Source organism: Varanus komodoensis, unplaced genomic scaffold (genome assembly GCF_004798865.1).
Source record: "Varanus komodoensis strain SLA01 unplaced genomic scaffold, ASM479886v1 scaffold76, whole genome shotgun sequence".
Taxonomy (NCBI): Eukaryota; Metazoa; Chordata; class Lepidosauria; order Squamata; family Varanidae; genus Varanus; species Varanus komodoensis.
Window position 1 is genome coordinate 2157485 of NW_025336429.1, and position 13627 is coordinate 2171111.

The following is a 13627-nucleotide window of genomic DNA, read 5'->3' on the forward strand; positions in this document are numbered from 1 at the left end:
TCAGTTTTGTTGTTGATATATAGATGTTAGATGTCAGTGGACTTGAAGTCTGAGTTTCTGTATCTAATCTGTGTACAGGTGCCAAAATCTGGGCGTGAATGTTTGATCTTTAGAGCCAAGCAGACTGTGACTGTGGGAAAGCTCCAGCCATCCAGTGCCGCCATCTATGACTTCTATGAACCCAGTAAGCAAGGGCAGGCCATGGGGCAAAGGGCGATCCCCAGTGACAGGGCGGTGCATCTTTGCAGTGGGGCCCAGCATTGGCTTGCCAGGGCTTGCTGACAACTTGCTGGTCACAGTGGAGAAACAAGGGAGCTCTTTTCTCTATTAAATCACCACGTCCTTCTCTGTCCCCAAAGGTTAGAGGTTTTAGCAGATGCATTTAAAGTTAATTGTTATAAGAAGCAGGTGATTAGTCAACTAAAATATCTTCAAAATGTTGGCAATCCTTGTATGTGTCCTTGTTATACCAATGACCAGAGGTCTGGGCATCTGGGTGGGGGGGCACCAGGTTAACTATATAAGCATTATAAATAAAACCAAATATAAGTAACAGTTTTTCAAGTACAGCATGTAAATGTGAACTGTTTTCAAAATTCCAACCTGACTAGCACAAACCATGGATAAAACTAAAGTTCAAGCAGCCTTGAAGGTATTAATAATCTTTTAGGAAACTTTTGTAAACCTTCAAGCTACTTTATAAGCTGCCAAAAAAGGGAATGAAAAACCATAACATTCTGACATATATAACTTAGCATTTATAACATATATGTTATATATATATAACATAACATACTGAACTATCCGCCAACCTTTACAGGTAATAGGCCCAAAATAAAGATTTTTCCCTTTATTTGCCCACACCTGCACACACATTTTCCCTGCACATTCGGAATTACCTTTCCATGAATGCTTTCCTTGTCTTACAAACTGAGTGACTAAAGAGCATCGTTCATCTGTTACACACTCACTGTTTTTCTGGAACAATTCTGTTCATCTACAGGCAAGCGCTGTAACATTTTCTATGGCGCCCCCAATAATCCTCAATATGTGTCTGCATTGTGCTCAGATGACGTCTGCCAGTGTGCTGAAGGTAAGATTGCTGGACTGACTTTAGGCTTTTTAAGGTCCCCGATCAAGATTGTCAGTGGGCAAAAGGACTACCCCACCTACGGTATGAACTTTGCCACTCAGGGAGTTCTAGATGAAAAAAACAGGAGTGTGAATTAAGGCTCACTAAAACAACTCCATTTAATCTCATTTTTTAAAAAATTGGGTAACCTCCCAAACAGAGGGAACATTATGGACATAATCTACCTTAACTTTACCAAAGCTTTTAACACAGTGCCCCATGTCATTCTGATAAACAAATTAGCAAAAGGTGGACTAGATAGAAAAACGATTAGGTGGATCCAAAATTGGCTGCTAAATCGGACACAAAGAATGCTCATCAATGGCACCTTCTCAAACTGGAGGGAGGTAACTAGTGGGGTGCTGCAGGATTCTGTCCTGGGCCCAGTGCTCTTCAACATCTTTATTAATGAATTAGATGAGGAAGTATAAGGAAAGATAATCAGATTTACCGACAATACAAAATTGGGTGGAATAGCAAACAGCCTAAAAGACAGAATTAAAATCCAGGGCAATCTTTATAAACTTGAATGCTGGGCTGAAAGCAACAGAAAATCAATAGGGACAAGTCCTCCTCCTTGGAAAAGGAAACCTAATGCATCAATACAAGATGGGGAATACGTGGCTCAACAGAACTGAAAAAGAAAAAGACCTTGGAGTTATTGAGGACAGCAGGCTAAATATGAGCCAACAATGTGATGCAGCTGCAGAAAGGGTAAATGCTATTTTGGGATGCATTAATAGAAGTAATACTTCCAAATCACAAGAAGTAGAAGAAATTCCCTTATATTGCTCACTAGTCAGACCTCATCTGGAATACTGTGTTCAATTCTAGGAACGAAGTTTTAAGAAAGAACCAGAAAAATTAGAAAGGGTTCAGAAGGGTCAACAAAAATGATCCAGAGTTTGGAAACACTGCCCTTTGAGGAGAGACTGAGATAACTGTGCATGTTCAGCCTTCAGAAGAGAAGACTAAAGGATATCAGTCTATAAATATCACTCTATAAACACCCCAAAGGCTGTCATAAAGAGGAAGGTCAAGATCTCCCCTTGCTGATAGCAGAGTGGAGGACACAGAATAATCAACTTGAGTTGCGACAACCCAGATTCAGGCTAGATATCAGGAAAAGCTTCCTCACTGCAAGAGCAATATGGCAGTGGAACCAGCTGCCTGGAGAGATGGGGGGCTCTCCCACACTAAAGACATTCAAACAGGAACCGGACAGCCATCTGAGCGGGTTGATGTAAACTGGTGTCCTGAAACATCAGGACAGGGGATGGACCCCCATGATGATCCACATCAGGGGATGGACCTGATTGCCTTCTTGACCCCTTTCAGCACTGCTGTTCTATGATTCTGTGAACCTAACGAGCGTGACCACACTCAGAGCATTCTGGCAGTCAGGCCCCAGAAGATGCTGCTTGCCTCAGTCTGCACTGAGGAATGCTCCCTTGCCTCTGGTTTGGTGCAGTCTGGGAGAGCAGGTTGAAAGGTGTATTAGAGAGGATGTTGGGTCCTTACAGAATTTATTGCAGCAGTGGGACTGCCTTCCATTTCAGAGAAGGCCACATCCCAGTAATGGGTGGGACCGAAGGCAAAGGGGACGAGAACCAAAAGCTAAAAGAGAGAGTAACTAATCCAGCAGCAATTTTAGCTGAAAGCGCTTAGTACCAGTAACTGAACCTCAGGTGAAGGGCATTTCAGCCTTTCAGAAAAAGGAGACTACTGCACAAAATCTGGGAGACCACCAAACCCTCAGTGGCTGGAGGCAAAGGGTGGGGCTAGGGGAGGGGGCATGGCTATTTGGAGACTTCAGATGGTGTGGATTTGGCCTCGCAGCCCTGACTTATGGGATGCCACAGCACCTGTCCAACATTGCAGGGACAGCATTGAAAAGAGGCAGCTCTTTCAGGCCAGTCCACACTTTCATGCACATAGCAGTGATGGCAGTGCTGCCCAGTGGGCTGTCAGAACAACTGCCCTCTGGATTACCTTTCTGAGCAGCATTCGGAAAAACGAACTCTGGAAAGGCTTTCTGAGAATCCAGGTGCCTCAGGTCTCTGCATGCCGTCCACGTTCAGACTGCCTAGCCAATTGCCCTGTCTCTTCCTGAGAAATCAGTTGCCTCTCACAACCATGTTGCACTAATGTCCTGGAAACCAACCCCAGAGAAATGTGACCAGTCTTTCCTCTCCTTGCACAGGCGCCTGCCCACGTTTGAAGCATACCATTGAGGGCGCTCTTACAGAAGATGCTCGTTTGGAGTTCGCATGTTACAATCCCATTGTGCATTACGGTAAGAGGGTTCAGTCCTGGAAATTGAGCCCCCATCCTTTCTAGCCTGGCTCATTTTGGCTGTTCCCTTGTGTACTCCCTGCTTCTGCAACACACAAAGCCTGTTTAAGTTGGTGCAATCCTCTTGGTTGAGTCTCTTGGCTTCTCAGCTGCCTCTTCATATAGCCTACTTTCAGCTCTGCGCTTGTGTGCTGATCTAACTTAAACCTTTTCTATATGAGCCATTCGCTGCATGCTGATCATTCTCTGTTCATGGTTGGTTCCTTACCAATCACTGTTAACCCTCCAGTTTTGTTTCTGTTTGAACAGCAGTGCTGGGGAGGTTTTTAATTGCTGGGAAAATGGGATTTTTGGTGTGAAAGAACTAATACCACAGAATGCCACTGAGAAGTTAGCAGAACAGCAGAAAAGGAAAAGCTTATTTTGTGCTTTGATGTCAATATTCAGATGAAACAAAAAGTAGATCAGCAGATCATAGCCTTTTGCAGAAAAGGGTGTAAGTCCAAAAAAAGAGTTCATAGGATCAAATCCAGCTTGATCAGTGCCCTCAGCCATTAGATCTGAACAGATCCTCTTGTCTGCACATATTTTAATTCTTTAGAGCATGGGTCCTCAAACTAAGGCTCGGGGGCCGGATCTGGCCCGCCATGCCCATCTGGACCCACCACGCGCACACACGCATGCCGCCGCCCACCGCACCCCGTACACGGTTTGCTTGCTCGGAGAAAACAAGCAGTTTGCTTGCTCCGAGAAAACCATTTCCAAGCGAGCAAGCTGCTGCCTTGTGTGCCCGCCTCGAGGCCTGTGCCCACCCCGCCTCGCCGTGTGCCCCACCCCCACCGTGCCTGCACGTGCCGGCCCCTCACCAGCCCGCGCGCACCGCCAGCACCACCTCTCTGGCCCACACCCAGCACCGGCAGCTTTCAACTGGCTCCCTGGTGGAAAAGTTTGAGGACCCCTGCTTTAGAGGATGCACAGACTCCATTTTGGGCAAAGAACACACAAAGCAATATGCATTATCCAGTCAATTCTTGTTTTGCTGGATTCTCTCAAGTCATTTCTCTCCTTTCAACAAGCTTTGTCTTTTACCCACAGCATTCCGAGTGCGAGTGGAGCGTGAGAGCATAGAAAGTGCCTTCCGCGTCTATGAAGTTGGGATCCTAGAGGTCTTGAAATTCAGTAAGTGATTCTTGGGGGTGGGAGGTCTGTTAAGCATTATGCTAAACACCATCCAGAGAGCTTTGGCTGTGGGGTGGTATAGAAATGAAATAAATAATAATAATAAATGCAGAGCTTTCTAGCAGAAAAAAATCAAAACAAACGGATGAATACATGGATATTTGGGCAGCCTTTGTTCAAATGTATGCATAACTTTTTAACAACAGTAGTACATTTTGCTATATATTGATATATAGGGATATACAACCCACAAAGGACTTGTAAATATTATCCAAATTGTAATATTTTATTTTGTCTTTTTTCTCTATGATGTAGTTTGGTTTTGTAAATTGCAATAAAAATCAAATTTGAAAAAACCCTAAGAAAAAGATAGTTCCAAGAAGAATCCTGTAATACAGGGATGGGCAGCCTGCAATCCTCAGGCTAATTTTAGGCTTTTCTAGGTCTGATTTCAAAATCTCTCCACAAGTTAAGATCTCTTGCAAAAACAATTTGACTCTTTCCTGGCAGCCCATTGGGTGGGAGAAAAGAAAGGGGATGGAGGAAAATGAGCAGAGAGAAGGAAAAAGTGGCAGAGCAGAAGAAGATGGTGACCCTGCTCAGTGTTGGCTTCAGTCATGCCCACTCCCAGCAAGAAACCCACAGCTGATTACTGTGGAGAAAAGACACCCACCCACGTACAAATCTTTCCCATCCCCGCAGTAACAGACTAGGGTGGATCTAAGCAAGGCAAGGGCAAAAGTCCTGGTCACTCCCAAAGGTCTAAGCAAAAGAACCAGACAGTAAGAGATCAAGATCCAGCCAGCATGAACAGTCGAGCTGGGCAAGAAAGCAGAAACTGGAGAGAGAAGCAAGCCAGCTGCCTCTTCCCGCTTCCTTCTGCAGAGCTTCAGAATCCTGCGTATATGTACGCTTTGCGATGGAGGAAAGCTTCTCCTGACACCAAGCGGCCTGTTCCACCTGTTGTGAGCAGCAGGTGGATGTGAGAGAGCGGCTGATTCTTTTTGCGACACCAGCAGGCAAAAGAGTTCAGTCCCGGCTCCCTTCTGCTATGGCCCCAACCCAGTCCAGGCCCTACCCCCAAACTACAAGAAAATCACCATTATTTTTGTTTTTTGTTTTCCTACTTCCCAATAGGCAAAGCTGGCTGGGTAGTTTACAAAACCACACTTAAAGCCATGAATTACAAAAAAAAGTAAGATCAAAAACCTAAGAGAATAGGAACAGTGATAAAAGCAAAGTAAACTCCTTCAGTAGTGCAAAGTTCCAAAACCTGACCAATGCATTTTTTAAACTGAAGAATAAAAAAGCAAGGGGAAATGAAGAATTATTTGATCAGGTCTGCTCCCACTTGGCTCGAGCGATGCTACTCATCAGCTGCTGGTACCAGATTATGTACTGCTCTCTTACCTTGACTTTTCTTTTCTCCTCTCTAGCTGCGGACGTGAGCATCTCCACTAAAGACACCCGACGGTTTGTGGTGCGTGCAGCGTGTCGCACACGCTTGGCCACAGGTAGTGAATATCTGCTGATGGGACATGATGGGGAAACTCAGGATGCTCAGAGCCGGTAGGTAAACCGGTAGGTGTGTGTGTGCGTAGGGTGGGGGTGGAAATTACGCTTGCAGCGGACTGATGGAAGGGCCAGGCACATCAGTAGCCTAAAAGTTCGAGGCTGCCAAAAAAAGTAAACTTGGGCAGTTTGTCTGCTTTGTGGGATTTAAAAAAACAGAATTGCAAACTCTTGTTTTACTTATTGCTTGTAAAAAAAAAAAAACAGGGGGCAGAGAATATTTAGGGCAAGCAGCCTCCCTAGTCCAGAAATGGGCAGAGACATTGGAACTGCCATCTAGTAATTACTGCACTAGATTTCAGTGCCCTGCGAGGCCTTTATGGGAAGGAAGCCTTTGAGGGTGGAGATGGGGGCAGAATGAAACACCCAATGCAACCGAGAGCAGTGGGGCTTCTGTGCCCTTTACAGTTGGGTTGAAGAGAGGATTTCAGCCTTGCACAAGCTGTGCCTCCCAAAATTCCCTCTTCTGCACATCTGTGAGGGAGACCGGAGCTCTGCTGCCCTCCCTCAGAGAATCAGCAAGCGTAAGGCTTCCCCCTGCAAATGCTGGCCTGCCCCTTTCTTCCCAGAGCCAAGCCTCAAATGCAGATAGAGGCACCACTTGGGGGTGGGGGTGGGGCCTGGGAGAGGGCATTAGTTGGGAGAATCAGTGAAACAGGGAGAGTTAAACACCCTTAGTACTGCTTTTGCCTCTTCCCCTCACAACGATGTTGTTTGTGTAAATGCAGATTTGAGAATAGCCATTTGCCAAGCCGCATGCATCTTATCACTTCAGCTGTTTTTTTATATCGGGGATCAAGGCCAAGCTGTAGCTCAGTGGCAAAGAACGTGCTTTGCAAGCAGAAAGTCTCTGCCTCGGTCCTTTGGCAGCTCCTCACAGGCCTAGGAAAGAGCCCAGGCTAATCCCACTGTCGCCCATCCATGCTGACAATACTGGGATAGGCTTGACTCAGTCTAAGGCAGTTTCCAGAGTAGGGTTTGTCTACATTCTGATCCTGCCTTTCCTACAGCCCTCAGTACCTGCTGGATAGGAACTCCTGGGTGGAGGAGGTACCAAAATCCTCTCACTGTCGGGCCACCCGGCACCGCAGCGCCTGTGCTCGACTCCAGGAGTTCACCACTTCTTTTGCTGTGAATGGCTGCCGCAGCTGAGCCCAAGGACCTGGACCAGCACCACCTGTGCTTTTGCTCATTCTGATGCACCTTAGATTTCCCTGGATTCAATGTCAGTGGACTTAGAGATGCCAGAAAGCAACCCACGTCCCCACTTGCTCGATAATTTGGCACGCGATGATCATGCTCGGAGAGTTTAAGGATGTAAGAAGAGCCTTCTTGCGCCAGGACCAAATGTCCACCGGTCCTTTTGGGAACTCGGGAAGCGGGGCTATCGGAGAGCTGCCTCGCCTGGCACGCTCAGCGTTTGGCACCTCAGGGACCTCTCACTCCTGAACCGCGGAGGTTCTCTTCAGCAGAAGGGCTTGCACAAAATGGCGAAGGCCATGTCAGAGCCCTTTCACTCGCCATGAAAATGGCGCTTTGACAAAATAAAAGCAATAGCATTGCAGGAAAAAAATCAAAATGTTTTGTATAAGAGCAGACCCACTGACTTAAAATAGGATGAGGACCCCCCAGCCTATAGACTGGCCCTGGCCGTCCATGCTTCCACAGGTCGGCACCCCCCCCCCCCCGTTCTCATGGCCATAGGCTTTCCCCATCAATTGATTGCTGATTGTTTGGTGACTTCCCAGGTTTTGTACAATTTTTCCCATTCTAAAAGATTGATATACTTCTCCTAAAGTTTAGTTCCTGGCAGTAGGAGCTTTAAGTTAAAATATACTGGCATTTTTGGCTGCATCCCATCTTTTCCCTCAAAGCTTCTCTGAAATGGAAGGAAAAGGTATGTCCTTCCAACTCTACTCTTCTATGACTCCACATCTGTCCCACGCCAGTTTAAAAGTTGCAAAATGCCTTGTATTTTTTATTCTGTGGCCAAAATGGTAGTTACCAGTGATGTGCGTATCACTTTGCATTCATAGAAACACAAAAATGCTTGCCCACAGCTCATTTGACTGTAATAAAGCTATTTCTAGGACCTGTTGCTTTCATTAAAAATGAGCATTTTGTGAAGTACTGCCTGACATCAGCACCATGCATAAGCTTGAACAAAAATTTTGTCCGTGCATGAAAAATATTCAGATGCGTGACAATACTTGACCAAAGATGGAGCACGGACTTAATCCTGCTCATTTTAAAACAGAATGTTTGCCTTTAGTGCTAGTGATTACTACATATCTGGATGCCTCACAGCATATTTGCACTACTCTACTACAGCTACTTTGTGCAATAAAAAGCATAGTCCTCTAAGTTTGCTTCATTCCTTTACTAACAGTTAACATGCACCTATTAGTATACATCGGGGTTTGGCACCTTGTTGTCTTCTAGATGTTTTGGCCAAAAAGTCCTATTACATGTAGCTGGCTAAGAATGATTAGGTGAGACATTAGGTGTTTTGGCCTGTGTTTTGGCCTGCAAGCTGATCACTCATGGTCCACATAACGCTGTTGTAAAATATTCGGAAAGCCATGGCTATGGTGCGATATAAGAGAAATTAGTGAGTAAATCATACATTAAGAAGCTGCTCTACAAAACTACAACTGATTATTACTATTACTACTATTATTAATTGTATTTCTATAGCACCCAATAGTCAACGCTCTCTGGATAATTTACAACAGCACAATAAAATACAGATAATAAATACATTAAAATTACAGTAGAAAAATTAAAACATTACAGTAACAACACAAATTAAATCAGAAGACTTGTTAAGCAGCTAACTTAAGGCCCAGTATAATGTTAAGGCTAATGAAGTGTGTTGTCTTAGAGGACAATCTTAACCTGGTACCAAATCAATAGTGGAGTTTGCACCAAATCAGCCTCAGTCCTGAGTGTCTGCCATAACAAGGGGACTGCCACTGAGAAGGCTGTCCTGCTTGTGGCCACCAACCAAGCCTCCCTTGCAGGCAGCAGCTGGAGACAGGCCCCGAATCTTGATTGTCGTGTCCAGGTGGATTGTGGCTGAGAGGGGCATATCATCAAGTATTGTGATTATGAACTCACTTAAAGGTAGAGTTGAAGGACTTCAAGCAGCAGCAGACTGAAGGGGCAAGGTGCAAATCAACAGATCTTCCTCAACACTCATAGTTAAGTATGAATAATCCCATGACCCCAGACAGTATCAGAAGGTCCTAAGGTTGCACCCTCAATCAACTATTTTGGAAAGGTATTCCTCATTTATCAGAAAATTCTATTTATTCATCCAGCTGAAATAATTCACTAGGTCACCATGAAAGATGGATTCTCTTATCCTTGGCACCAATCCTAACAAATAGGACGAGTCTCCTTTATTTCACATCAAAACTCGGCATACTAAAAGCATCCTACATACTAATAGCAGTCACAGTTCTCTGAGTGCCAGTCCTTATGAAGCCATCCAGCACTGCCCATGCAAAGTAGGAATGTAAAAGTCCTGGTGGAACCCCAAGGTTTGCAAAAGAAATCTGGGGAATCTACTTCAAGATTTACCATATTTTTCCATGTATAAGACGATACTTTTCCTTCAAAATATTTACCTAAAAATGGAGGGGCGTTTTATATACGGGGGATGAGAGGAGAACCACGGGCGCGCTGCGGGGGGAGGGGACAGGTGCGATTGCGGGTGCACTCGAGGGCGCAAGCACGACTGGTGTGGGCATGGGCGTGTGCGTGCGAGCAGGGAGATTGGTAAGAAAAGTGGGGGGCTTCCTATACATGGGGGCATCTTATAGTCAGAAAATAGTCTTAATTAAAGATACATATCTCATTCAGTTTTGTCACATGAAGAAGCGGGGTGCCTGAAAGAATTAGGTTTGGACTGGGAGAACCCCATCCTTGCAGAAGCCGCTCCATTCCCAGCTGAAACATGACTGCCTCTTTTCTTTAACGTGCATCACCACACCCCAATGGTCAAAGAACCCTGAAAGAGGAAAACTAAATCCGAAATGCACATGTACAATAATTACGGGTGCTTCCAGACTTTGAGTTCAGCTGTTGAGGAGAATTAGGTATTTGCAGCCAAAACACTGGCAGATGGCTGCTCATAGTAGCTGCAGGTACTTTACATGGTGCTGGCATCCTCCAGGGCCTCTCTCACGCTTTCCAAGCACTTCCGTGGCTTTTCTTAGACTGAGGGAAGTTTAACATTACCTTGAAATGGAGAAGGGGACCAGGATGAGATGCTCATGTATTTCTGTGGTGTAGCAGAACAAAGAAGAGCACAGAAGAGAAAAACCTCAGGAAAAAATACATGTAAAGGAGCCATTCTTAATTCTGCAAAGAATCCAGAAGCAGAACCCCAAATAAAGTGGTGGGATTAAAAGCCTCCAGTAGAGAAGTCCATGGCTTGCATCTGAAATAGATCCCCATCCCTGGCTCCTTGACACATATCTTTTCGTCCTGTATAATGCAACCCAGCCTTACCAGGGCCACCTCTTAGGAGGCGAGAGAAGGTCCCAAACAAGTTCCCAGAACTGTTTTTCGGCGCCAGACTAAGACCTTTTTATTTAAAACTTATTTTAAGTGTTAATTTATTCTGTAGGATTTTAAAAAAATTTTAAGCCGAGATGCACCGGGTTTTAATATTTTTAGTATATAATTTTTTTTGTATGATTTTGTTTTGTTTTTGTTGTGAGCCGCCCTGAGGCTTTGTTGCGATGGAGCAGCATAGAAATGTTTTAAATGAATGAATAAATAAACTGCAATGGCAAACAGAAGACATTCCATCCGTCCATAATAAACCTGGAGAAAGCGGCTCTGTTTTCATGAAGCCTAGCAATATGATCGGTGTGGCATCTGTGTTCTACTTATGCAATTCATTCTGGGTGTGACTGAATGTTAAAGGGTTGCTGCTGATGGCATTGTAAGGGAGATGAGGCTTATGGACAAGAGTGTATTATTTATTTATTTAAAACATTTCTATGCCACCCCCATTGCAACAAAGCCTCGGGGCGGCTCACAAAGAATACATAAAAACACACATAAATAATAATAATAACAATAAAAAAAACATTTAAAAACCCCCGTGCATTCTCAGCTAAAAGTTTTAAAATCCTATTAATCCAAATAATTTAACAATTAAAATAAGTTTTAAATAAAAAGATCTTAGCCTGGTGCCAAAAAACAAATAATGACGGCGCCAGGTGGACCTCTCTGGGGAGCGCATGCCATAGATGGGGCACCACCGCAGAGAAAGCGGTGGAGCATATTAAAGGGAGCAACCGAACTCCCCTATGGCTAAGCATGGCTGGGGCTCATTGGAGGTGGAATCCAACCACATCTGGAGGACCACAGGTTCTCCAAGCAGGGATACTTTGATGGAGAGGCAAAATGGGCAGTTCCTAATATGCTAAGAGGTCCATGGTGCCACATAACCCAGAGACGTGGTGTGCAATAAAGGAAAATGATGCATTGACCAGCCCAGGCTGCCGCTGTGTGTGCCATTTTAAATACAACCTGTATTTTTGATTTGATTTGATTTCTAGTCCACCCTATTAACCATGTGGCTCCCTGGGTGGGTTACAACAATAAAGCCATGTAATACAGCATAAAAACACAAATCACAATTATAACATAACATTAAAACGATAAACAAATAAAAGGCATACCCCATTGTTAAAATGCCAATCAAAACAAGTTAAAAATTAAAATATTGTCAAAATAAAAAGGTCTTCGACTGGCACTGAAAAGAGTATAAAGAGGGCACCAGGCAAACCTCTTTGAGGAGCTCATTCCAAAGTCAGGGTGCCATTCCCAAAAAGGCCCTTCTCCCCTACTGTGTTGGAGTGAAATGAACCACCCAACTTGCTCACTTCGGAGAGTGCACGGCCTTTCGGGGCACTGGAGTGGCTAGTCGTCCCATCAACCCATTTTCTGCTATTAAAATTGTGGCAGCATTAGGAAATGTGCCAATATTTTCCTCTCCTAAGGCACCAAAACACCTTGTTAAGATGGCCCTCTTGAAGAGCAACAAAAAACTCTGCAGTTTCAAGTCAGTCTGAGGAAGGGAGAAGAGAAACCAGAATTTTAAGTTCTTGAGATGCTAGGGCTAAAGAAGTGAAACACAACTAATTACAAGATTTTGGAGGTTGCATCTGAATTTCTGTAACAAAAACTTACTGGGGTGTCTCCAATCCTTTCCCCACAAGCTATTATGTAGGATATATAAGATCTCCTCCCACCATCTGGGAGAGAATCAGACATTCACATCCTTTCCCCCACCAGCATTCTACATTTCAAGAAAAGCTTTACAACTTGGTTTGGTTGGTTGTTTCAACCCCCCACAATAGATGAAAAGGAAATATTGTGTGGAGTTGCAATAAACAACACATTTCTTCCCATTTTCGTTCAGAAGGTCAGACCCTCCCCATGAGAATAATTCATACTGCTTGAAATATTCAGAACACTTCAGACAAGAAAACACATTTAGCTATAACCCCTGCCCTTTCCATTCCACCTCTAGCTTGCTTATAACTTCAGAGTATCACATCTCTCCTCAGAAGATTAGATGTTTATGACTTCCAAGTGACTTTGAGTGCATGTAAACTAATCACAAGAGGTGGCTGCTCCTAACATGTGTGAATCATGTTGCGTACCCAGCAAGGAACCAACCCCCAAAAGGGGCCTGCTGACCAGAGGTCCCTGGATTTGCTGATCCTCTTAACCTTTCTTGATTCTGTCACTTGCTGTCAATTCATACGGCTCCAAATTCCTCGGGCTCTGAATTATGGCAGCCCTAGGAATGAATGCTCTCCACAATATCCTGTCCTGAATTTCCTTACGTTTTTCTTTACACATTCAGAGGTGCTGCTCAGATGGCAAAGCAGGCCCATTTCCCATCCCACAAGCAAGTGGAAAAAGAGAAAGAGGATGTGAGGCAAAAGCAGTGTGTGAATATGGCTGGGAGAGGAACCTGGCATGGCAGTACTCACTTGGACTCCTGTGTCCGGTTCTGGGCACCTCAGTTTAAGGAAGATGCAGACAAGCTGGAAGGGGTTCAGAGGAGGGCAACAAGGACAACCCAGGGACTGAAATGACAGCCCCATGAATCGAGATTGAAAGAACCGGGCATGTTCAGCCTCAAGAAGACAAGTCTGGGAGAAAAAAGGCAGCACTGTACAAGCACTGGAAAGGCTGTCACAAAAGCGAAGTTCAGGCTCTCTTTTTGCTTACCCTGGAGTGCAGGACGTGGAATACTGGGCTCAAGTTACAGAAAGGTAGATTCTGGGCATGTAACAGGGAAAAATTCCAGTCTGTTAGAGCAGTGCGACAATGGGACCAATTACCTGGGGAGGTGGTGGGCTCTCCCGCCCTGGAGGCATTCCGGATGCAACTGGGCGGCCCTCTGGGAGGGAT

The 13627-nt window shown here is 44.8% G+C and overlaps 1 protein-coding gene across 1 annotated transcript in view; it reads left to right on the forward strand.

Annotated features, from left to right (window-relative positions):
- LOC123035079 (complement C4-like) overlaps positions 1-7840 on the forward strand; it is a 73370-nt gene extending 65530 nt beyond the window's left edge. The window contains exons 36-41 of the mRNA XM_044452918.1: positions 79-184; positions 1004-1093; positions 3336-3428; positions 4523-4606; positions 6043-6175; positions 7189-7840. Coding sequence (XP_044308853.1) covers positions 79-184; positions 1004-1093; positions 3336-3428; positions 4523-4606; positions 6043-6175; positions 7189-7330 — 648 coding nt within the window. The 3' untranslated portion in view covers positions 7331-7840. The remainder of the gene's footprint in view (positions 1-78; positions 185-1003; positions 1094-3335; positions 3429-4522; positions 4607-6042; positions 6176-7188) is intronic.
- The last annotated feature ends 5787 nt before the right edge of the window (positions 7841-13627 follow it).